The sequence below is a fragment of the Hemiscyllium ocellatum genome, chromosome 17, assembly GCF_020745735.1.
Source record: "Hemiscyllium ocellatum isolate sHemOce1 chromosome 17, sHemOce1.pat.X.cur, whole genome shotgun sequence".
Taxonomy (NCBI): domain Eukaryota; kingdom Metazoa; phylum Chordata; class Chondrichthyes; order Orectolobiformes; family Hemiscylliidae; genus Hemiscyllium; species Hemiscyllium ocellatum.
This window is the reverse complement of record NC_083417.1, coordinates 59,352,120-59,376,462: the sequence shown is the minus strand read 5'-3', so window position 1 is coordinate 59,376,462 and position 24,343 is coordinate 59,352,120. Positions and strand designations below refer to the sequence as shown.

At 39.5% G+C, this 24,343-nt stretch overlaps 1 protein-coding gene across 2 annotated transcripts in view; it reads left to right on the top strand.

The window, feature by feature from the left end:
• mbtps1 (membrane-bound transcription factor peptidase, site 1) overlaps positions 1–23,469 on the top strand; it is a 132,400-nt gene extending 108,931 nt beyond the window's left edge. For both annotated transcript variants that reach the window (XM_060838203.1, XM_060838202.1), the window contains exons 16-23: positions 15–171; positions 1,137–1,261; positions 2,858–2,935; positions 6,301–6,441; positions 15,491–15,622; positions 17,174–17,300; positions 19,577–19,707; positions 22,685–23,469. In XM_060838203.1, coding sequence (XP_060694186.1) covers positions 15–171; positions 1,137–1,261; positions 2,858–2,935; positions 6,301–6,441; positions 15,491–15,622; positions 17,174–17,300; positions 19,577–19,707; positions 22,685–22,878 — 1,085 coding nt within the window. In that variant the 3' untranslated portion in view covers positions 22,879–23,469. The remainder of the gene's footprint in view (positions 1–14; positions 172–1,136; positions 1,262–2,857; positions 2,936–6,300; positions 6,442–15,490; positions 15,623–17,173; positions 17,301–19,576; positions 19,708–22,684) is intronic.
• Positions 23,470–24,343: the final 874 nt, after the last annotated feature.

Genomic DNA, 24,343 nt, shown 5'->3' with positions numbered 1-24,343 from the left:
TTAAACCCCTGCAGGTACCTTGTTAATGGTAGATAGTGAAGAAGAATACTTTCCTGAGGAAATTACTAAACTGAGACGTGATGTTGATAATGGCCTTTCTGTAATAGTCTTCAGTGATTGGTACAACACATCTGTAATGAGAAAAGTGAAATTTTATGATGAAAATACAAGGTATAAGCTAATTGTAGTTTATCTGATCTTGTATTTTTCTTGCCTCCTTTGAATAAAGTATCTCATGGCAATATGATCTGAGAGAGAGATATCATTTTGAACGATTGTAATATTGTATTGTTTTTCTAAATGGTGTTGTAACAGTTTTTTGGATTTCCTGCGTTTTCTTTCTTTTATGGTAACTGAAGGCCCTTTAGCTAATTGATGCTTATTCCTTTAGTACTTAAATATTTGCATTCCTCATATTCTAGCATTAGACAGATTGTTAATGCCAAAACTTTAGTTTCTACTAATTCGATCATAAAATAATCCCGGTGATTTGAGTGAAGATTTTCCTCCTCAAACTGAGGATTTTTATTTGATGTCTGTAGTCCTATAATATGACTTGCTCTGAAGGAACCTCTTGTTTACCTAATTGTGTTAATATTATGTTTTAACACGGATTAAGGCTTTCCTTTTAACCTGAGAATTGAAAATAAGGGTTGAGAAATTTGCTGGCATAAATTATTATATTTTTAAGCATAGTTGATCTTGATTTACAAGTTGAACAGATGAAAGACTTTGAAACAAAAATGGAAATTACTGAAGAAACTCAGCAGGTCTGACAGCATCCGTGGAAAGAAAGTAGAATGAATGTTTTGAGTCCAGTAACCTTCCTTCAGTATCCAGTAATCCACTGTGAATGTTGAATGCAAACAGAATCACATTTGGCTGTGATACAAGTATGATTTAATAGGAGGGTAATATTTGAATGGCTGTCAGGGGTATATGGAAAATGAATCCTGGATGCTGCCAGACTGATGGTAACTTTTGAGTGTAACTCAGAAGCTGTCATGGTTTTAAAAAGGCAGGTGAAAAAATTAGTTGGAATACTAGGTATTTTTTAGTGCTTTTTTGTTAGTTTGAATTAAGGAATTAAAGCATGACCTACTGATGATTCTTTTGTGCTCGTCTCTTTGTCATAGGCAGTGGTGGATGCCAGATACTGGAGGTGCAAACATCCCAGCACTCAATGACCTGTTATCTGTATGGGGCATGGCTTTCGGTGATGGCTTATATGAAGGAGATTTCAGCATGGCAAATCATGACAGTATGTTTCTAACTATATTGCTTTGAGATGGCTGCAGTATTGTAGTTCAGATTTTGTGCATGTTATATGAAACAATGTAAAAAAAACATAAAACATAAAAGATCTTATGAATATTCAAAGCTAGCAGCAAACTAATCCATAGATGATGTTTTTGAGGTTGAACGAACAGGAGATTTATGACAAATCTTGAGCTTTTGTTTCTCTCTCCAACTCCCATGCCCAAAGAAACCACTTTTTTATTTTACAAAGAAAACCCCAAAGAACTGCAGATGCTGGAAATCAACAAGAGAAACAGGAATTTCTGGGAAAACTCAGCATCTGTGGAGAGAAAGCAGAGTTAATGTTTTCGGTTCAGTGACCCTTCCTCAAAACAGCTGAGTTTTTCCAGCAATTTGTTTTTGTTTCAAAATCTTTTCCTCATTTGTGCTCTGTGAAAGATACTTACCACACTTTTTGAAAGCTCTCTGTTGATTTGGTGCTACCCTTATGGTCACACCGGTGCTGGGATAGTAAGGTTCAGGTCTTAATGTGCAGAAATTAATGTTGGCAGTGATGTAAGTTCTTGGGCATGCACGTTCTGTACACAAAGCCATGCCATTGTATAAACAACGTTCATTTATATGATTACATTTTTTCATAGAATCTCTACAGTGTGGAAACAGGCCCTTTGGCCCAACAAGTCCACACTGACCCTCCAAAGAGTAACGCACCCAGATCCACCCTGCTCTTTTACTCTACACTTACTCCTGACTAATGCACCTAACCTACAGATCCCTGAACACCATGGGCAATTTAGCATGGTCAATTCACCTAACCTGCACATCTTTGGACTGTGGAAGGAAACTAGAGCACCCGGAGGAAACCCACACAGACAAAGGGAGAATGTGCAAACTCCACACAGATAGTCACCCGAGGCTGGAATCAAACCTGGGTCCCTGTGAGGCAACAGTGCTAACCACTGAGCCACCATGCCATACTTAGACGTATAACACAGAAACAGGCTGTTTAGCACAACTAGTGCTTGCTGAAGTGTGTGCCTCATTAGAGCTTCCTCCTCATCCAAATGTACCGCCGTGGTCTTCTGTTCCCTTTTCCTTCATGTCTACCTAGCCTCCATTATGTATGTAGACAATTAACTTAAGCCGGGAAGTTTCATCAAATGTCCCAAATGGATTTTATGCTGGCTATCCAATATTGGTGGCTTTGAGTTAAGTTCTTCACCCTAAGATGAAACATTTTTTTCTATGTCCACTCTATCAGTCTTTCACAATCTTAAGTACCTCTATTAGATTCCCCTCAGCCTTCCTGGACCTAGCCTATCAAACCTCCCTTGATATGTCTACCCATGCATTTCAGTATGTTTGCACCCTCTCTCTAGTCTGTCTAGATCTATTTTATAATCTCACCAGAACTCTGCGTAGTGTTAAGTGTACACAAACTAACCAATTTGGTGCAGGTTTAGCACAACATTAAATGTGTGAAAAGTTGTTCTATATACTCCATCAATACATTCTAGTGCAAGAGAAGCAGTCTACAAACTGCTTTGTGTGGAACTTCACAGTATGGTTTACTGAAATGCTTTTGTTTTCTTTTCAGTGTATTATGCTTCAGGAAGCAGTATTGCCAAATTTCCTGAGGATGGTCTTGTTCTTGCTCAAACTCTGAAAGATCAAGGTGGGAACTTTTAATTTAGCAGCTGTATTTTATTCCTTTCCTTATAAGGTTTGGGGTAGTCAAGTTGGTTATGTCTCTTGATTTAAATACTGCAGTGATGATAATGAAAGATCACCTGATTTCTGGGGATCAGATTGCAACTATTGTGTAACATTTCTCTGCTTAGCTATTTAAAGGATCCTAAATGTCTCCTCCTTCACTACTGCCTATGTTAGGGAAATAAATAGTTCACTCCCAAGTTTGTACCATTCTTTATTAAACTATTGCTGGTGAAAGAGAATCATCAGCATATTGCTCTGATTCTGTGGTGTTTGCTTTCTATAATTGCTTCAAATGTCAGAAGCTTAGTGTGATTGATGGCTGTGTTTCTGCACCAACCAGTTCTGCCACACTGTCTGATATTGTGGGCATTCTCCTTGGAATATTAGATTAGATTAGATTACTTACAGTGTGGAAACAGGCCCTTCGGCCCAACAAGTCCACACCGACCCGCCGAAGCGCAACCCACCCATACCCCTACATTATCCCTTACCCCTTACCACTACGGGCAATTTAGAATGGCCAATTCACCTGACCCGCACATCTTTGGACTGTGGGAGGAAACCGGAGCACCCGGAGGAAACCCACGCAGACACGGGGAGAACGTGCAAACTCCACACAGTCAGTCGCCTGAGTCGGGAATTGAACCCGGGTCTCCAGGCGCTGTGAGGCAGCAGTGCTAACCACTGTGCCACCGTGCCGCCCACTAACATGATTTTGTGAGTAGGCTGTTGGAAGAAGAGTTTGTCCTTTCTGGTAAAGATGTCTGTGACAGTCTTATCAGTAGGGTAACAGCCACAATTCAGCTTTCCAAAAGGGATGATGACATGGCTGGGGATGGGGTTGGATGTATTACAAAAGGATATCTGATTTCCATCAAAGGAAACACTGTCCTATGAATTGTGGAGGTGGGAGGGATCTGATTGAAAAAGGGGCAACTCTTTCACATACAGGGTGGTACATGTATGGAATGAGCTGCCAGAGGATGTGGTGGAGGCTGGTACAATTGCAACATTTAAAAGGCATTTGGATGGGTATATGAATAGGAAGGCTTTGGAGGGATATGGGCCAGTGCTCGCAGGTAGGACTAGATTGGGTTGGGATATCTGATCGGCATGGACGGGTTGGACCGAAGGGTCTGTTTTCATGCTGTACATCTCTATGATTCTATGATCAATAGGTTGTTAATTAGGCAAATTAATACACTGCTTAAATTCAAATATCTTTGTCCAGAGGGTTTTAATTGGGGCTTGGGGTTTACTGGGGGTTTGTCTGCCAGTAATCACTGTCCAGACTGCTTGATGAATTTAAAAATTAAATGATCAAGTGCAGAAGGGAACAATGGTGGCGATAACATATTATTCCCAGCTGCATGAATTGATACAACACCTTTCCATTAGAATTGTTTGGGCATTTGCTTATATTAAAAGAAATATTGGAGCCCAAGACGAGAGGTTTAACGATCCAGAGGCAGAGCATAATGAGATTTTAAGAACCTTGTGAAGGAGGAGGGAAGGAAGTGGAAGGGGAGAAGAATTAAAACAAGTAGAAGAAAGCATGATCACTTGAGAACATTCAGAAAGAACAATCTTAAGGTGATTGAAGGTGTGAAGTAGAGTTTCAGCAGCAGTGGAGGTGGTTCAGTGCATAATGTTCCAAAGGTTGAGAAGTATCCTGGCAGGTGGCATAAAGATAAAAGCTCTGTGCTGATTTAAAATGTCATGGTTGAAGCACTATCCAGCTCTAAATGGGAGTACTTAAGGGATTGATTCTACTGTTGAGTTGTACATGCAATGAAGTATATAAAGAATTAAGATACTAAGGTGATTCAAGTGCTTAATAAAATTGCTGCTCCCAGGTGTCAAACACTATACATTAATGCATTCTTAATTACTTTTGTGCATTGTGATTGATATAAATGATTATGCTTTGCTTATTTTGGCTGTCATGAATCTGCTATTTCTCAAGTGGGATTTTTAAATTGTACTATGTGCAGGGGCTATTTGTGAATATGCTTGTCATCTTATCAAGAAATCTCAAAGGACAAACATTGATTTTCATTTACATTTTGGCATTCAATTTAACAATGAGTCAGATTAATTTGAACTGCAGCTAAGAATCCTGCAGGCGCTGTGTACTTTCACTGTTTTCACCTTGCCAGGAAATGTAATGAGTAAGTCAATACTAGAGAAATCCTATCCAAAATCAACCAAATGTAGGACTTGTCACAGTATGATTTCATTGCAAGTGAATTGGCCCTTTGTTAAGAGATTTAATGTTTAAATATCCAGTTCCTTTTACCAGTCAGTCGTCATGTCTGTTTTTTGTGTGTGATTAGATTACCGGAGGTTCTCAATAAATGTTGTATTGATAGCTCCATTTATGAAGTTGCATATGTATGAAAGATTTGTTGCTTTTAGTTACATTGCTTTTATGTAATTCTTATAAACCTTTTATACATTGGCTACAATGCAGATATTTGGGCGGGGGGGGGGGGGGGTTTAACATCCTAATATAGAAGACTTCTGGATGTAAGCTTTCAATTAATCATAAAATGGTTCAGAGCATAGAATGGTGACATTCAGCCCATAGTTTCTGTGGTACCCTTCTGAGGACCAATTGACCTAGTTCTACTCACTACCTTTTTGCCTGTAATCCTGCAAATGTTTGTTTTCAGATTAGGATCCAGGTGTCGTTTATGACTGCTGAGATCTTATCCACTAGAAATCAGTCAGAGCATTCCCATGCTAGAATTCTAACCAACCCCTGTGTGAGGGAGTTTTCCTCATGTTGCCATTGTTTTGTTTCTGAAACATATTCACTTAAATCCGTGCCTTGTAGTTCTTGGTCTTGTCTCCAAAGTGAGCAGTTTCTCTTGATCTACTCTGTACAGACCACTGATGATTTTAAATGCATTTGTCAGACTGCTGCTCAACTTTCTCTTCAGTGACAACAGTTTCTACGTAACTGAAGTTCCTCATCCCTGAAATTGTATACTTCCTTTGCATGCTCTCTGATGCCTTCATGTAGAAGTAATGAATTGATTTTTCTTGAATTTATAATTTAACTAGAATTTCAATTTCAGTGCTGTAAACTGACATGAATGCTCCTTCTTCTGATTTTGTGACCAGAAAAGTTGGTAACATTTATACAAAAAACCTAAATTGAACATTTCCTTAATTTTGAAACTAATATTAAATGAATTATAATTTTCCGATTCATCGCAGTTTTTTTCAATAAGAGAAATACGTGTGTTGGTTTTGTTTTACTTGTAAAGGATTTAACTTTCAAATAAACCATGTCTTGTTCTTCTCGGTCTCTTTCAGGTCTGGAGGTTTTAAAACAAGAAACAAGTGTAGTTAAAAATGTCCCTATTCTTGGATTGTATCAGACACCGTCTGATGGTGGTGGGCGGATTGTTTTGTACGGAGATTCCAATTGTCTGGATGACAGTCATAGACAAAAAGGTATAGAGAAAACTTGTTTGACTTGTATTTCTATGCAGATAATCTTGGTTTAGAAGAAATTTGCAGCATCTAAAATGGCATATCTTAAACATACATTAAACATGCTAAATTACTAAATTTCTCCCAAAGTGCCCCTCACTGAGACCCCAGTATCCTTGTCTGCTCAAAACCTATTATCCATTTCTTTGATTTTTTTTGTACCACAGAACAGTAAGTGCAGTTTTCTGGTCAGTATTCAAACAAACCTTCTTCCAGCTGAACATACAGTAATGGCTGGCTTTAAGAATGATTTGGAAGTGACAGTGTTGGACTGGGGTGTACAAAGTTAAAATTCGCACAACGCCTTTAAGAATGGCTTTCGGAATGGTGGTCATCAGATATGAACTGACCCCACCTTGTGGTTAGTGAGATGATTAGCTGGTTACTCAACTTATATTAGTATGTCTCGTAATGATTGCAGCAGCCTTATGTGGCATTCAGTATGCGTTAATTACATGGAATATTTTGGCTAGTGACATTTGCAATGATTAAAACAAATCGAACTTAAAGTGACAAAGCTACCCAGACAAGTATGTAGAATATTGTTATGTTTTTTTAAAAATAAATTGTAATTATATGTTATAGTTAAAATTCAGATGATTAATGACAGCTGAAATCCTTACCTGAATGTTTCATTACTGTTTTGCAATAATTTGCAGTTTTTATTGTTCTATATATAAACCATCTGAATTCCTTAATTACACTGCAGCCTGTAATCCGTTCCAGGCATAAGCTGTTCCATGCTTGAGGTTCATTTGAATTCCTGGGTGTGCAGCAAATTTAACTTGAAGAATTTTGACTTATTTACTTTAAAGTTTTGAATTTAACATGCATCCATGGTAGGGTGTTGCAACACAAGAACTTCCGAGATGTGAAAAATGCTCATGCCAACTGATTGACCTCCAGGTCAAAATCATCAATGACTGAAATCTTCCATTAACCATTTTTGTTGTCAAAAAAACATGCTAATTTACAATGTGTAATCTAGCTTTGTGCTTTTTCTAAAAATGAAATCTGGTGGAATTACAGGAGTAGATTTTGTTCCAATTATTTTCTGTTGTAAGTGTCAGATTTTGTTAGTCAAGTGCCATTGGATGTTAGGCTATGTTAAAAATGATGTATTGCTGCTGAAATTTGTTAGGTTCAAAACCACGTTTTTGACACACAGCTCTGTTTCACACATTTGTATTCACTCAGACACAGTAAAGAAGTGTTTGAAAAATTCATTAGTCTTATTCTGCAATTGCAACCACAAAACAACCCAGTGAAATAGCTGAAACAAATCTTCCAAGTGTTTGTTTCAAAATGTTAGTTTGTCACCTCACTCTGCACACGCACAGAAAAACCAAAATAGATTAACATTAGGAAAGAACCACCCACAAAATTGCTATTTTCAGTCAGAAATGCAGTAGGCTTTCTTTTGGGCAAGTCCAGGGAAATGTGATCCTTTTTAAAATCTTAATTTGTATTACTTTCGATATTAAGTGATCTGACCACCTCCCAACAGGTTGAAAACCTAAACAAAATATCTGGAGAATCAGTAGCTGCTGTTCCATTTTTGACCTGATCAAACATGGAAATATACTCCTGAGCATGCTCATTCTTCTGATGCTTTTAATATTTGAGTATTTTAATATATGTCTGAACTGTAGCAATCTTCGTCAATCTGGAAGTGTGTGACCTAAATTAAGATGATGATAGCTAGATGTGTCAGAAAAGATATAGAGCTGAGCAAATTAACAATAGAATAGACAGAAGAAGGATTAAACAAATCAGAAAGAAAAGCAAGTTTTGAGAATAACTGTAGGCAAAAATGTTAATTGCAAAATTAACCAAGTGACTTTAGGCATTCAAAGCAAGTGCAAATTCCAATTACAAAGCGAAGAGGCCTTGTACATTAGAACGTTGAAGTGAGAAAAACTTTGGTGTTGAAAATGGAAACTGTGTTAATTGTAGCTTGACACATTTAGTTAGAATATATTCCATTAATTTGAAGCTCTTAGTGTGTTAAGTCATTTCAGAATGTTTGATAATTGTGATTGATTGACTATTGTTATTGAAATTTGTAAGTGTTTAAAAAATGGGGTCAAAACCAAAACCAAACTCACCAAAAGCCCATTTGCCAATTAAGCACCTTACCCTAAGAGCCAGTCAGGAACAATTGTTTCAATAAATTGGAAATTAAATCTATGTTGTTAACACTGCATCTTAGACTTCATCTGTATGAAAACATTTAATTTCCATGTGGTTATACTTTTATCTATTTTAAACTGTTAAAACCAAATATAAAATGAATATCTTCAAACTATGTATGAAATCATAGAATGATGTAAGTCAAGAGGAGTCTATTACGTAGAATGGGCTCAGTTTGTGAGAGGTGCAATCCTTGAAATGTTTGACATTCTAAGCTTGGAAAGCTAGCCAGTTCCCCTGGCTGCATGGTCAGAGCAAGGGATCATAATGTCAAAATGAGGGATTTATTATCTGTGTGTAAGACCACGAGAATTTTTATTATTCAACAGTGTCTTGAATACTCCTATTTTGTATATATACGCGCACAAAAAGTAAACCCCAAAGCTGCAGCATCAGAAAAAGTAACATAAATATAAATTCCAGCTTTTGGGGATCAAACTGCATTATATATAATCATTTATTTACTAGTGTTGATGCTTCATTAGTTTAAAGGTAGGGACAGGAGTCTTTAAATGTTTTCTAATCAGCCTTTTCAGAGTTGCGATTATACATCTCTAGAGTTGGTGAGACTTGACCCCTAGGCGTTTAAATTTTTCCTCTGCTAATTCTAGCAGAAATTTCACAGCCAGTTGACAAGATGGGTGTGCAGCAAATGATCAAAGGTGGAAGAGTAACAAGTATACCACTCCATTTGAAATGAAAATTGTGTTGATTTTAGGGGTTTGTGATTATAGTCAACATAGGCTGTCACTGATTTGTAAGTAGATTTCTGTTTATTGAGTTTAAGAAACGCTAGTTTAGATATGTTACCTTGTTTAGTTAGATAAGAAAAGTATGCAAACACGATAATTGGGGATTTGTTCACTAATACCAGAAGACAAACATGCTGTTGGTGCAGAATATTTCTGTTGTGTCAAAGTGGCGGGGGAAGCATCCTGCTCTCTAGCTGAGGTGTTAGAAAACTCTTTCCTTGGTCTTTGTCCTTTCTTTTTTGGACTGTCTTCCATCTGCCTGGTGAAGACAACCCCCCCCCCCCCCCCCCCCCGGCCCTAGTCTGTTCCCAGTCCCAATATGGATTGGACTTAGCCCTGGTGTAGTTACTCCACTACAGCATGTAATGTGGCTGCTGAACTCTCATGCCCTCTGTGGCTTGTTTAGAATTAATTTGACATCTTTAACTTAAGGCCCCAGTTTAGAATTTGCTTAACTCCTGCTGACTTCCTCTAGCACTTCCTTCTTTCCTGAATATTCCTCTTGCCTGCCTATATCTGCGAGTTAGTTTACCATTCTTTCTAAGAAGCGATGCTACTTATTTTCAAAATCAGCACATTAATAGTCAGGTGCATTGGCGTCAGCTAAATTTTTTTCCATTCCTTGGGCATTGTGACACTTTTTTTTGTATTCATATGTTAGAAATTTGGAAAGTGTGGATTGTAAGTGTGCTTAACTAAATCCCTCACAGTAAAAGATTTGGAACAATTGGATGTTGAAAGGTGGAAAAAAAAATTCACTGAAGGCAAAAATATGTAAATATCATCAGCAGTGTTAAGTCATTGGATTAAAGGTGCATGAAATAAATTTGATCTCAATGTTGTCAAAAAAAATGGAAATATGGAATATTAAATGCCTTTGCTAGTGCAAGGATATTGCTTGTGGAATGATACCAAGGTTATTGGTGCTAACAGCAATGACAAGAAAGATCACATGATCACAATCAGGCTATTGAGACAGATTGTTGAGTGTTTCAAATGGTGTTCAGATTGATCTTAATTGTTTTTAATCGTAAAATGTGGGTGAAGCTTGTTTGGCCTAAATTTATTACCTATCCCGAGCTGCCCTTGAACGTCATGGGGGTGGCACGGTGGCTCAGTGGTTAGCACTGCTGCCTCACAGGATCTTACAGGGCTTGATTCCAGCCTCAGGCAACTGTCTGTGTGGAGTTTGCACATTCTCCTCGTATTTGCATGAGTTTCCTCCCACAGTCCAAAGATGTGCAGGTCAGGTGAAATGGCCATGCTAAATTCCCCATAGTGTTAGGTGCATCAGTCAGAGGGAAATGGGTCTGGGTGGGTTACTCTTCAGAGGGTCAGTGTGGTCACGTTGGGCCAAATGGCCTGTTTCCACACTGTAGGGAATCTAATCTAATATTTAAAAGAAAATGCTGCCTTGAACTGCTGTAGTCCGTTTAATGTAGGTAGACCCATAGTGCTATTAGGAAGGAAGTTGTAAGGCTTTGATGCAGTGACACAGAAGGAACGGCAGTGTATTTCCAATCATAGGAACAAATTACTACAGATGCTACAATCTGAACTGAAAACAAAACATGCTGGACGTCACAGCGGGTCAGGAAGCATCCAGGAGAGAAAGCAAGCTAACGTTAAGTCCATATGACTCTTCATTAGAGCTGACATGAAGTATCAAGAGGGCAGAATTTATGCAATAGGAAGGGGATGGGGTACTGGGGGAGAAAGGATGTTGATAGTACAGATTAAGCAATTGGAATGTGAGAATGGCAGAGCAATGGTATGTCTAACTATCATACTGGAAAGAACTGATAGTCCCACGAGGAGGAGAGGAGAGTGGACATGGTGACAGAGAATGTAACAAGTAAAGCTAAACGAAAGGGAAGGAATGGGAGTGGATTCACAGTTTGAAGGTGTTAACACAGTATTAAGTCCAGAAGGTTGTGAAGTGCTAGACTTAATAATGGGCTCAACACATTCAAATTTTGGCAGTTAGACACACCATTGTTCTGCCATTCTCACATTCTGGTCAACTGGCTCGAATGTAGAAGGCAGAGGGTAGTAGTGGGGGTGTTGCTTTTCGTCATTTATATAAATGATTTGGATGTGAACATAAGTATGGTTAGTAAGTTTGCAGATGACACCAAAATTGGAAGTGTAGTAAGCAGCGAAGAAAGTTAACACAAAGTACAATGGGTCCGAGGTCAGATTGTCTAATGGGCCGAGAGTGGCAGATGGAGCTCAATTTCAATAAATGCAAAGTGCTGCATTTTGGAAAGGCAAATCAGGGCACTTGATGATGAGGTCCTGGAGAGGGTTGCTGAACAAAAAGACATTGGAGTGCAGGTTCATATTTCCTTGAAAGTGGTGTCCCAGGTAGTCAGGATAGTGAAGGAGGTGCTTGGTGTGCTTGCCTTTATTGGTCAGTGCATTGAGTACAGGAGTTGGGGGGTCTTGTAGCTGTACAGGAGATTGTATAGGCCACTTTTGGAATATTGTGTGCCATTCTGGTCTCCCTGCTAAAGGAAGGATGTTGTGAAACTTGAAAGGGTTCAGAAAAGATTACAAGGATGTTGTCAGGGTTGGAGGGCTTGACCCATAGGGAAAGGCTGAATAGTCTGGGACTGTTTTCCCTGGAGCGTTGGAGGTTTATGAAATCATGAGGGGCCTGGATAAGGCAAATAGACAAAGTCTTTTCCCTGGAATGGAGAGATTCCAGAACTACATGGTTTAAGGTAAGAGGGGAAAGATTTAAAAGGGACCTAAGGGGCAACTTCTTCACGCAGAGGGTGGTGCTATATGGAATGAGTTGCCAGAGGGAGTGGTGGAGGCTAGTTCAATTATAGCACTTAAAAAGACATGTGAATGGGTATATGAATAGGAAGGGTTTGGAGGGATATGGGCCAAATGCTGGCAAATGGAACTAGATTAATTGAGGATATTGGCATGGGCGAGTTGGATGGAAGGGTATCTTTGCGTGCTGTACAGCTTTGCTTTCTTTCCATGACTTCTGGCATATTTTGTTTTCAGTATTTCCAATCCTGATTGGTGAGTCTCTTGGGCAATTTGCAGGGAGGTGGTGGTGTGCCCGTGTATGTGGTGCTCCTGTTCTTCTGGATGGTGTTTAATTCATTCATATGACATGAGCATTGCTGGCTGGACAGCATTCGTTACTCTTTCCTAGTTACCTTTGAAGATGGTGGTGAGCAGTCTCCTTGAACCACTGCAGTCCAAATGTTATAGGTAGAGCAATAATGCTGTTGGGAAGGGAATTTCAGGAATGGCTATGTATTTTCCAAGTCAGGGTGGTGAGTAACTTGGAGGGGAACCTGCAGGTGGTGGTCTTCCCATGTATTTGCTGCCCTTGTCCTTCTGGGTGGAAGTGTTCGTGGATTTGGAAGCTGCCATCCAAGGATCTTCAGTGAATTTCTGCGGTGCATCTTGGATATCATACTACTGCTACTGTGGTGGTAGTAGAGGGAGTGGATGTTGTGCTAGTCAGGTGGGCTGCTTTGACCTGGATAGTGTCAAGCTGCTTGAATGTTGTTAGAGTTGCACCCATCTAGGCAAATGTGGAGTATTCTATCACGATGTTGCCTTGTGCCTTATACGTAATGGACAAACTTTGCGTAATCAGGAGGTGAGTTAGTTGATGCAGTGTTCCTAGCCACTGTAAGGGGAATGTGGAGGGTGCAGTATGTGATCATCAACAAGAGACTTCCCTGGCCAGACTGTACCCGATACCATGAGACCTAATGGGGTCTGGTGTCAGTATTGAAGTGTTGTAGCTAATTCATGATTTATATTGTGGGATGAAATGTCTATAGATTGTGATATTATACAATAAATCAATGTTTGACAATTAATATGAATTCTTTTATGGTGTTGGTTTCCTTTTATTCTAGTCCCACTGTCTTTATCTAGGCCCAAATCCAGCATCCATGTCAATCTCTTAACATTTGACCAATATAAAAGTTGACCGTGTGACTTTGGGTTAAAAAAAATCTCAAAAGTTTGATGTGTGTGTGTGTGTGTGTGTGTGTGTGTGTGTGTATAATTCTCTATCCTGGGAAGCAGCAGATATTCTGTTATTGAGATTCTGGTAGATTTTTAGGTAGTAAAAGGGGGTACAGAGGGAAAGTGGGATTGGGATAGATGCTCAGCCATGAACATTGTGACATAGACTCAAAAAGCTTCTCCTGCTCCTACCACCCTCCATTCTGCAAAAGAACTAAATGCATACAAATAAGTGTAGTTATTTTGTAAATTATATGCATTAGTGTCAGTTCTAATGTTTTATGAGAGCAGAATGCATGCATTTGAACTATAAATAAACTAATTGTAAGTACCTAGCACAGATACTGTATATAGATTTTACAGTGCATGTGCTGTTTCCAAAATATAACACGCCTATCATTATAAAACTCTGTTCTCTCGTGTAGGAAAATGACACCAGTTATAGTAAAAACAATGCAGTTCCATTTATTTATCTGTTCATTGCTGCTCATAAAGACCTTGATCTATCTGTTAGTGAATTCACCACATTTGTGTGTTCCACTCCATGCCTAGAGAACAGCTGTTTGGGCGCAGGCAGATGGAAAGCACAACAATCTGATTTGTTTAGCAAAGAGAGATGCTGCATGGTTTGTTAGTTTTTCAGTTAGAAGAGGATGCCATTTAGATTCTTGGGCCTGCTCCACTGTGCCAGTAAGGTAACAGCTAATCTCCTCCTTCAGCTAAACCTTCACAAAACCTCAATAATCACCTCTCCATCCTTGTACCATTTGTTTCTAGGTCTCTAAAGATTCAGTCAAACAGCAATTTATCCATACTGACAAGGCATCTCGAACTGAACCAGTCCTATTTGCCTGTATTTGATCTATATCCCTTGAAACCTTTCCCATACGTGTACCTGTCCAAATATCTTTTAAATGTTATAATTGTACCCGCCTCTACTGTTTCCTCTGGCAGTTCATTCCTTTCATGCATCTCTCTCTGTGAATAAGTTGCCCCTGGGTCCCTTTTAAATCTTGTCCCCCTCGCCTTAAACCTATGCCCTCCAGTTTTGGACTTCCTTACCCTGGGAGAAAATCCTTGGCTATTCACCGTAACTATGCCCCTCATGATTTTCTAAACCTCTGCCTCCGTTCCAGGGAAAACGTCCTATCCAATCTGGCCTCTCCTTTTAACTCAAGCCCTCCAACCCTGATAACATCCTTGTCTATTTTTTTTCTGTATCCTTTCTAGTTTAACATCATCCTTTTCTATAGCAGGGTGACCAGAATTGTATGCACTATTCTAATAATGGCCTCAACAATGTCCTATTTAACCACAGCATGACATCCCAACTCCTATGCTAAATGCTGTAACCAAGGCAATCGTGCCAAACGCTACCTTCACAACCCTGTCTACCTGCAACCCCACTTTCAAGAATCTGTGATCCTGCACCCCTAGATCCGTCTGTTTTACAACACTCCCCGGAGCCTTATCATTTACTCTGAGTCGTGCCTTGGTTTGTCTTAATCAAAATGCATCATTTCACATTTATCTAAATTAAACTTCGTCTGCCACTTCTCACCCAATTAGCTCATCTTGTTCTCTTAGGTAATCTTACCAACAGGATAGTCAAGCTACCTGAAGATTGGTGTGGATATTATAGGGTACAATTTATAAATTGTACAAATATAAAAGCTGTTCCTTCTCTCACCAACTCCTTACCTGGTTTTCATTTAGCAATCTCTGCTAAAGTGTACTGAATGATCTAACATCAACAGCCCTCTAGATCAAGAATTTGAACACTTTGCAGGTCTGAGTGTGAGGAAAAAATTCTCATGATGCTGAATGGTTGAACCCAAGATCCTCCTCTTACTGCGAACTTACTATTTGCAAAATGGACCTTGGCTGCATGCTAACGTATAGGAAGCTCTGGTATAAGAGATTGTTTCCAATGGGTTTGTTTATAAGGATTTCTTCTCTGTGACTTTTCTGAACTTTTTGTTTTGTCACCTGAATGTGGAGTTCTGTATTTGTTTTTAGCTTGAAGAACTAACTGTATGTTTATCCCTTGTCCCCAGACTGCTTCTGGTTGCTTGATGCTCTCCTTCAATACACCTCGTATGGCGTAATGCCCCCAAGCCTAAGCCACTCTGAAATTAGGCAGCAACCTCCATCTGGAACCGAGCATCGACTACCAGAGCGGATGGAAGGTAAGGCTGTTTGTAAATTCATAACTCAAGTAAAACTTCTGGAGATGTTCTGTTGTAAAGTTTGTTCAATGTTCCAGCTGTAAACATACACTAGTCCTTCTCTCTGATTGTCATCCTTATTCTGGGATTTGGCCACATTGCGATGAACCCTTTCAATTACTGATGTTAACAAATGAAAAATTGAAATATCACAGAAGTGAGACATTTTAAATAACTGCTGTATTCTCTACAATATTTATTAACATATCTTAAAGTATTTTTAAAGTTTAAAATCTCACTTTGATTTCACTAATTTCCCCTTCAATGTAAACACTACGTAAATGCAACATTTGTCAAATATTTAACCTTAGTTGTGATTTGAATTTTTATTCCTAATGGCCAATAGAATTTATGTCATTGTCTTTTTGCAAGTTGCACTTGATTTTGTCTTGCAGATGTGCTCTAGCTCCCTCTACTGGTTCAGGCAGAAACTACTCTTTTGAAAATTGTAAAACTGAACGCAAATAAGATTGACTTAGAGGTGCCGATATTGGACTGGGGTGGACAAAGTTAAAAAATTGCCCAACATCTGGTTATAATCGAACAGGTTTATTCCCAAGTACCAGCTTTCAGAGCGTTGCTCCTTCATCAGGTGGTTCTGGAGGTTAAGATCATGCTCACAGAATTGTTGGCCAAAGGAGTCCATTGTCAAGAGAGTGGTGCTGGAAAAGCACAGATGGTCAGGCAACATCCGAGGAGCAGGAGAATTGACGTTTCAGGCATAAGCCCTTCACCAAGAAGGGCTTGATGAAGGGCTTATGCCTGAAACGTCGATTCTCCTGCTCCTTAGATGCTGTCTAACCGGCTGTGCTTTTCCAGCACCATACTCTCGACTCTGATCTCCAGCAACTGCAGTCCTCACTTTCTCCCAAAGGAGTCCAGTGTCATGGAGATGTGATACAGTAAACAATCTTAGATTAAAACTTTCACCTTTTATAATTTGATATGCTGGTTTCGGTTCTTTGATATGTAAATCCCAGAACTACTTTTAAATTTTTTAAACAGTCAGCATGAAGTCTGTCTGTGTCCCAATGCTATGTCAAACTGACAAACCCTCTATAGTTTTACAGAGCTTCCCATGGATTCATGCAGTCCTTGAGCAAAGTAAAATGTAATTCTGCAAAAACAAATTCACCCCCATAAGCTTATGTGTGCTCATGTGGGAGCGACAGAGTGTGTGTGTGTGTGTGTGTGTGTGTGTGTGTGTGTGTGTATTGTGCAGTGGGATCGTCTATAGTGTGACATGAACCCAAGGTCCCAGTTGCTATCAGCTTCTGCTCAGCCACTCTGCGTTGTTGCCTGTCCCGACGTCTACCTTGGACGATAGTCATCCGAAGGTTGGAGGCCGAATGTATACACGCATAGACATTCATGCTATTTTCTGCCATTTAACTTGTATGTTAGTTTTTTTTCCCTGGAGAAGTTAATAGATACCAAATATTTTACCCTCTATATTCTGAAGTCAAAGTTGACCACATTCAATTCTAATTTTGTTTTTATCCCAATTCTTAGGCAACCACTTGTATCGATTTTCCAAGGTTCTTGAACCACACCTCGCAGACCCCAAACCTCGTCCTCTTCCAGCATGTCCTCACCTATCTTGGGCCAAGCCGCAACCTCTGAATGAGACAGCACCAAGGTTAGTGTGTGACAATAGATAGCTTATTAGTGTCCAACTGTCTTTGTACAAATCATGACATGGTTAACCAATAACCAAGCACTACCAATTTGTAAAAACAACAAAGATAACTACTTGCAGCCGTACCCTGTAGTTGTATGGTCCTTGTTTCGAAGAGAGCCTGATCAGTTTAAGTTTCCACGTGCAAGATGCGTTTGAAGTCAGAAAACAGAAACAGAAGAGAAAATGGAATAAAATATGGGAGCAGGTGGACAATTGCTAAACTAGTGTTTTGCAGAGACTGTGAAAGTAACTTGACAAGAATTTTGCAGGTGTTTTCCTAGAAGAGGATCCATCTTTTTTAAAGCAAATTTTGCAAGTAGACAATGGAAATTAGGGATGAAGAGCATCAAAAACTGTCAAGTGATGTGTAACTTAGAACTTGAGCATATAGCAAATTTGTGAAGAGATTGAGTCAAGATTCCTTTGTGGCAGGAGAGCATTTTGAAAAGGCAAATCAGGGCAGGACTTATACACTTAATGGGAAGGTCTTGGGGAGTGTTGCTGAACAAGGAACCTTGGAGTGCAGGTTCATAGTTCCTTGAAAGTGGAATCACAGAATTGTGAAGAAGGTGTTTAGTATGCTTGCTGTTATTGATCAGTGCATTGAGTACAGGAGTTGGAAGGTCATGTTGTGGCTGCACAGGATGTTTGGTTAGGCCACTGTTGGAATATTGCATGCAATTCTGGTCACCTTGCTATCGAAAGGATGTTGTGAAACTCGAAAGTGTTCAAAAAAGATTTACAAGGATGTTGCCAGGTTTAATCTACAGCGAAAGGCTGAATAGACAGGGGCTGTTTTTCCTGGAGCATTGGAGGCTGAGGGGTGACCTTATAGAGGTTTGGAACATCACGAGTGGCATGGATAGGATAAATCGACAAAATCTTTTCCTTGGGGTGAGGGAGTTCGAAACTAGAGGGCAGAGGTTTAAGGTTAGAGGGAAAGATATAAAAGGAACCTAATGGGAAACTTCTTCATGCAGAGGGTGGTGCATGTATGGAATGAGCTGCCAGAGGAAGTGGTGGAGGCTGGGACAATTGCAACATTTAAAAGGCATTTGGATGGGTATATGAATAGGAAGGGTTTGGAGGGATATGGGCCAAATGTTGGCAAGTGGGACTAGCTAGGTTTAGGATATCTGGTTGGCATGGATGAATTGGACTGCAGGGTCTCTTTCCATGCTGTGTATGTCTATGACTGTAAATGAATGATGTTTGTCAAGAGGTGGTGCATGGTAATGTGTGAGTTTGTAGTGGGAAATACAGATACAATGGTGGTCTGCATAGGTTAACAATTAGAAATGGCTAGGAGAATGAAAGCCCTCATTCCTGATGAAGGGCTCATACCCAAAATGTCGATTCTCCTGCTCTTTGGATGCTGCCTGACCTGCTGTGCTTTTCTAGAACCACACTCAAGTTAAAAGTGGCTACATAAGTTTCCTTAATGAAATTAATGCTGCCTAATGTTCCCTTTGTATAAAGTCAGGAAGATATATCTGATTTGGGGTACAGATGTGAAATCTTAGCAAAGTTGTGGAACTAGATTCCTAATGTATCGGTATTGTATTGCAAGTTGGTTGATCCAAATCTTGGATCTCAGTAGTCAGTTGACATGTTGCTGATGAAACTTGTCAATTATTAGTCGTTCATTTAGGGTTTGAAGGACATGAGGTAAACCACTAAGTTAACCAAGCCCCCTCTGAAGATGAGGCTGTTTGTATGCAATTGGCTTTGGTGTACTGCCAACTTCAGCTTGATTCCATTTAAAAATGCAGAGCTAATTAGAAAAATTACATGCTTTTAAAATAACAATAATTTCATTGTAATCAACCTATGACAATTGTAAATGACTTCAGAAATTTGAAAATGTGATTGGGTCACCCTTGCATAGACTTAAAGGTAGAAGGAGTGTTCAAAATTAATTTTGGACTTCTGTGGACATTTCTATGTGAAGATATGATGTTGAAAATACAACTTTTTAGTTGTAAGGTCTATTTATTAACTTAATTTCAGTTTTAAATTGTAAGTTTCTTTTCTAGTTTTGGGAGACGTTTTCTGATAGTTGGTTATGTGGCCCTTTTTTTTGTCTGCTGTACAAAGATTGATCTCTAATCTAAATTGCAAATTGTGAATCTTGCTTAAAATAACAGAACACAGTATTATGAAGTAAACTTAGTTCCTGGAGTTAGTATAGCCTGTACCACAGGTGAACAGCTTTTATTATTTATCCTCCTCAGTAACCTTTGGAAGCACCAGAAATTGTTATCCATCGACCTAGACAAAGTGGTTCTGCCAAATTTCAAGCAAAACCGTCCCCAAGTGCGACCTTTATCACCAGGTGAAAGTGGGGCCTGGGATATTCCTGGAGGTGAGTACTAGAATTAACTCTTGAACTTTTGTTCATTGAAAGTGAACAGAAACAAGACACCGATGACTGCTCCAAACTGAGGCTATCAAAGACCAAATATTCCAACTGTTCATTTTACAAGTAGAATGGGTCAGTGTGCAAAAGTAACACATTCTATTGTTAGCATTTGTGGGAAAGATTCAGAAACATTACTGATCACTCACGGGTGTGGAACACTGGGTGCCATTTCATGCAATTGATAATATCTCTATTGCATATGGCAATAAGGTAATATGATGGAAGGTTTTTTTTATTCCTGTTCTTTACTTGAGTCATTTTGGAGTTTTGTGGAATTGAAAGGGATGAGAGAAGTAGAATAACTGAGATGTTGCTACATTATTAAAATATCCTCTGATTTTGTTCCATTTGAATGAATGATGACTTATGAATGAATGATTTATTTTCTCTCAGCCTAAGACTTGGGAAGATAAGGATGAAGTATTGAGATGGTTTTCTGTTGCATTATGATTCTAGATTATTTTCTAAGCATGATGGATTCAGGGAGACGGCAGTGTCCTAAATTAAAGCCCAGCAGGGCCATTTAGTGACCTCACTGGTATTTCCTCACAGGCAGAGTGACAATCTCTCATTTGAGTCAGCTTTCCAATAGCATTAGATCCAGAGATAGGCCGCAGGGGTCATGGAACAGAGAATAGCATAAGAACAGACCCATCTGTCTGCACATGGACCGTATCGCTTTATTCGCTACCTAGTCATGTGTCTGTCTAACTCATCTTTAAACTTTGTCGATGTATCTACTTCTACTGCCATCTCAGGCAGTGTGGTCCAGGCACCTACAGTCCTCTGTGTTATTAAAAAAACAACTTCCTTCGCACTCCTTGAGACTTGCCCTCATAACTTAAGCGTATGTCCCTGAGTATTTGATGAAGTTTATATTCTGTGCCCTGACTTATGAAGGCAAGCATGCATAGTCCTTTACTACCTTATCCACTTGTGTGACCATTTTCGCGGAGCTATGGGCTTGCATCCCAAGATCCCTCTGTATGTCAGTGCTCATAAGGTGCCTGCCATTTACTGCATACATTGGTGTTCACATTGACTTCCCAGAATGCATCACTTCACACTGTCCAGATTAAACTCCATTTGCCATTTCTCCACCCAACCTTCCATCTGATCTAAATCCGCTGTATCCTTTGGGCAGCCTTCCTCATGATCATAATTCCTCCAATTTTTGTGTTGTTTGCAAACTCACTAATCAGATGACCTATATTTTCATCCAAACCATTTATGTATATATTACAAACTAGAGGTCCCAGCGCTGATCCTTGCAGAACACAAACTTCCAATCAGAAAAACACCCCTCCAAAACTACCCTGGTCTTCTATGACCAAGCTAATTTTGTGTGCAACTTGCCAACTCACCATGGGTCCCATGTGACTACCCTCATCAATTATCATCATCACGTTCTCAAAAAGTCAATCAGGTTTGTGAGACAAGATCTCTCTTGAATAAAGACATACTGACTATCCTGAAAGTCCATTCATCTCCAAATGCAAGTAAATCCTATCTTGAAGAACCTTCACCAATTAATGCCCTACCATTGATGTAGGTTTACTAGCCCATAATATCCTGGATTATCCCTGTTGCGCTTCTGAAATGAAAGAACAACACTGGCATTCTCCAGTCATCCTGGACCGGGTCTATGGCTGAAGAGGATGAGAGGCTTTAGCAATCTCCTCCCTTTAGCTCTTTCAGTATCCTGGAATGGATCTCATCAGGCCCAAGGGTTTTTTCTACATTAATCTTTTTGGGACACCCAACATCACCACCACCTTAATATCAAGATGTCCCTCCCTAGTCTGACTGTGTATGTCCTTCTCCTTGGTGAATGTCAATGTGAAATATTCATTAAGGACCTCTGGGTCCATTTGTAAATTCCTTCCTTTGTTCTCGAGTGGACCTAATCTTTCTCTAGCTACTCTCTGGGTCCTAATTTATATATAAAATATCTTCGGATTCTTCCTAATCCAACTGGCCATGACTCCTTCTCATCCTCTTAATTTCTTATTTATGTTCTTTTCTGCTTCCTTTATACTCCTCAAGGGATTTGTTTGATTCCAAGGATCACCACTTTGTCGATCACTCTTCCTGAGAAAGTGCCTGTTCTGCTTATTCTGTACCTCTACATTTGTTGCCTTTGCGCTAGGCAATGCCTCCATCTTGCTGCTGGTCTGTCATAGAGGCAATTCTGCTTGCTGACCTTATTAAATACTTCCAGAGGTGGCTGCTTCATCGGGCAGCTCTGGGGAAAATCGCAATCAACATCTTGTCATGGCCACTTTCAGGTTCCTGTTCTGGACTTCATGCTGGAGTCAGGATCACATACCAAATGGGGAAATAAAATTCAATCCCATACTAACTGTTCGAGGTAGCTTATTGAATATTCAATTTTCATAGGCTAGCAGCTACTTAGACCATAGGGTGTTGAATTGAGACTGTATTAATTTTTATAGTATGGGGAACAAGAATTATTGAAGCTAGCACAACTTTTATTGTATGCTCTTCATTTCTGGAAACAACGAAGCTACTGAAATGTTGAACTAAATATACATATTGGATCTGTTGTATGTAATTTCATTGCATATGTGTTGCTGTCCTGGGTATTTCAGTTTGAGTTTTGGGTAGTATGATTATGTACACTTTTCTCAACACTAATGCAATGCTATTTTTATTTTTAGAATGTTTTTGAGTGAAGAGAAGCTGTATTACTAAATGTCTCCTTTATCCTTTATAGAAAGATGCTTCAGCATCAGTGTCTATGCTTTCTTGGGTCTTCTGTGATATTTGCAGAAAATAACTCCTTGTTTTATTGGCCTACATCTCAATAGTAGATGCCTAATCCATATGTGTTGTCACCTTTCTATACTAACTCAATAATGGGAGTTGAGTACTTAATTGTAATTTGTCTACTTTTTAGGTATAATGCCTGGTCGATATAACCAAGATGTTGGACAGACAATTCCAGTTTTTGCTTTCCTTGGTGCGATGGTGGTGCTGGCATTCTTTGTGGTACAGATAAAGTCTAAGAGCAAGCCAAAGAGACGGAAGCCACGGGTCAAACGTCCTCTACTGCTTCAGCAGGTGCACCCTCCAAAGACGCCCTCTGTGTGATCGGGGCAGTGGACGACAGCAAATCAAGGCACATCAACTACAGACAGTGAATAGTGCAGTTGGCTGCTTCAAATGGATTTGTAGAAGTATCAACTAAAGACACAAACAAATTCACTGATATTTCTGACACAATTAAAGACAATGTGGTTTTATGGAGTTGAGACTTTTTTTAACAGCAACCCTAACTACCAAAGAAGTGTTCGGTTGCTTTGTATTTATGATTTCCTGGGAACAAAATGGTTCTAAACAAATCAGCCAGTACAAATATTGGGACATCTTGCTCCAGTTTTTGGTTTTATTTTGTTGTCATCATGCAGAACTCTTGTTACAAGGGCATTTATAGGTGAGAAATGCATTTTGTAACATGAATCTGCACCCTCATCATACTTAAATAAGAAGGAATTACTGATTCAGATCACGTGGACAATGGCACCTAGCAAGAATAATTGGTAATAACCATACCAAGGCGCTCTGTGCTTGAATTGACTTATTTTTATAAAATGGAAACTGCTGCAATTCACTGTAAATATTTATGATGGCAGTTTGCAACCTATTTTCACCATTATCGGTGGAATAAATTTACAGCTCTGCAAGTACAAACTGTGTGGAAAGTTAATTTGACTTCTGGTCATATTAATTGCGTAGTGGAAATTGGACCAAGTTTGTTGTACCTTAACACCGGTAAGTCTGTTTGTGTGATAGTCAGGAGTTCAGAAAAACCTTCTTAAAAGGTAGGTTCAGCAGGTAAGCATTTACCTCATTTTCTGATGGGAGCTGAAATATAATCTCCTGTTCACGGCAACCTGCCATTAAAACACACACTCGGCAGTTAGTTAACACGAGTCAAAATCATAACTTCTCAGCCTTCCTTTATGACTGTTAGCTCCACATCATCTCGCAGTGAAAGTCAGAGAATGAATTTGGAAACTTGAGAAGTTACAAAGAAAGTAGCAGCAGGAGTCAGCCATTTGGCCCTTATGGCTGTTCCATCTTTCTCTTCAATTGCACAAATATAAATCTGGTGGAAATATTAATTTTAATATGGCTACAGGACACAAAGGAAATCATATGGTATCCCATCAACACCCCTCACAATCTCAAGCCACCTACAGCCACACAGCCCTCTGAGATATCTGCTGTCCTATAACCTTCTAGAAGAAAGTGAGGACTGCAGATGCTGGAGATCAGAGCTGAAAATGTGTTGCTGGAAAAGCGCAGCAGGTCAGGCAGCATCCAAGGAGCAGGAGAATCAGAGTGTCGGGCATGAGCCCTTCCCTCATGCCCGAAACGTTGATTCTTTTGCTCCTTGGATGCTGCCTGACCTGCTGCGCTTTTCCAGCAACACATTTTCAGCTCAGTATCCTATAACTTTGGCTACTTGTGTATTACCATTTTAATTGCATCACCATTTGTTTGCATTTGTCAATTACTTCAGCCATCAGCTCTGGAATTCCACTTCCAAAAC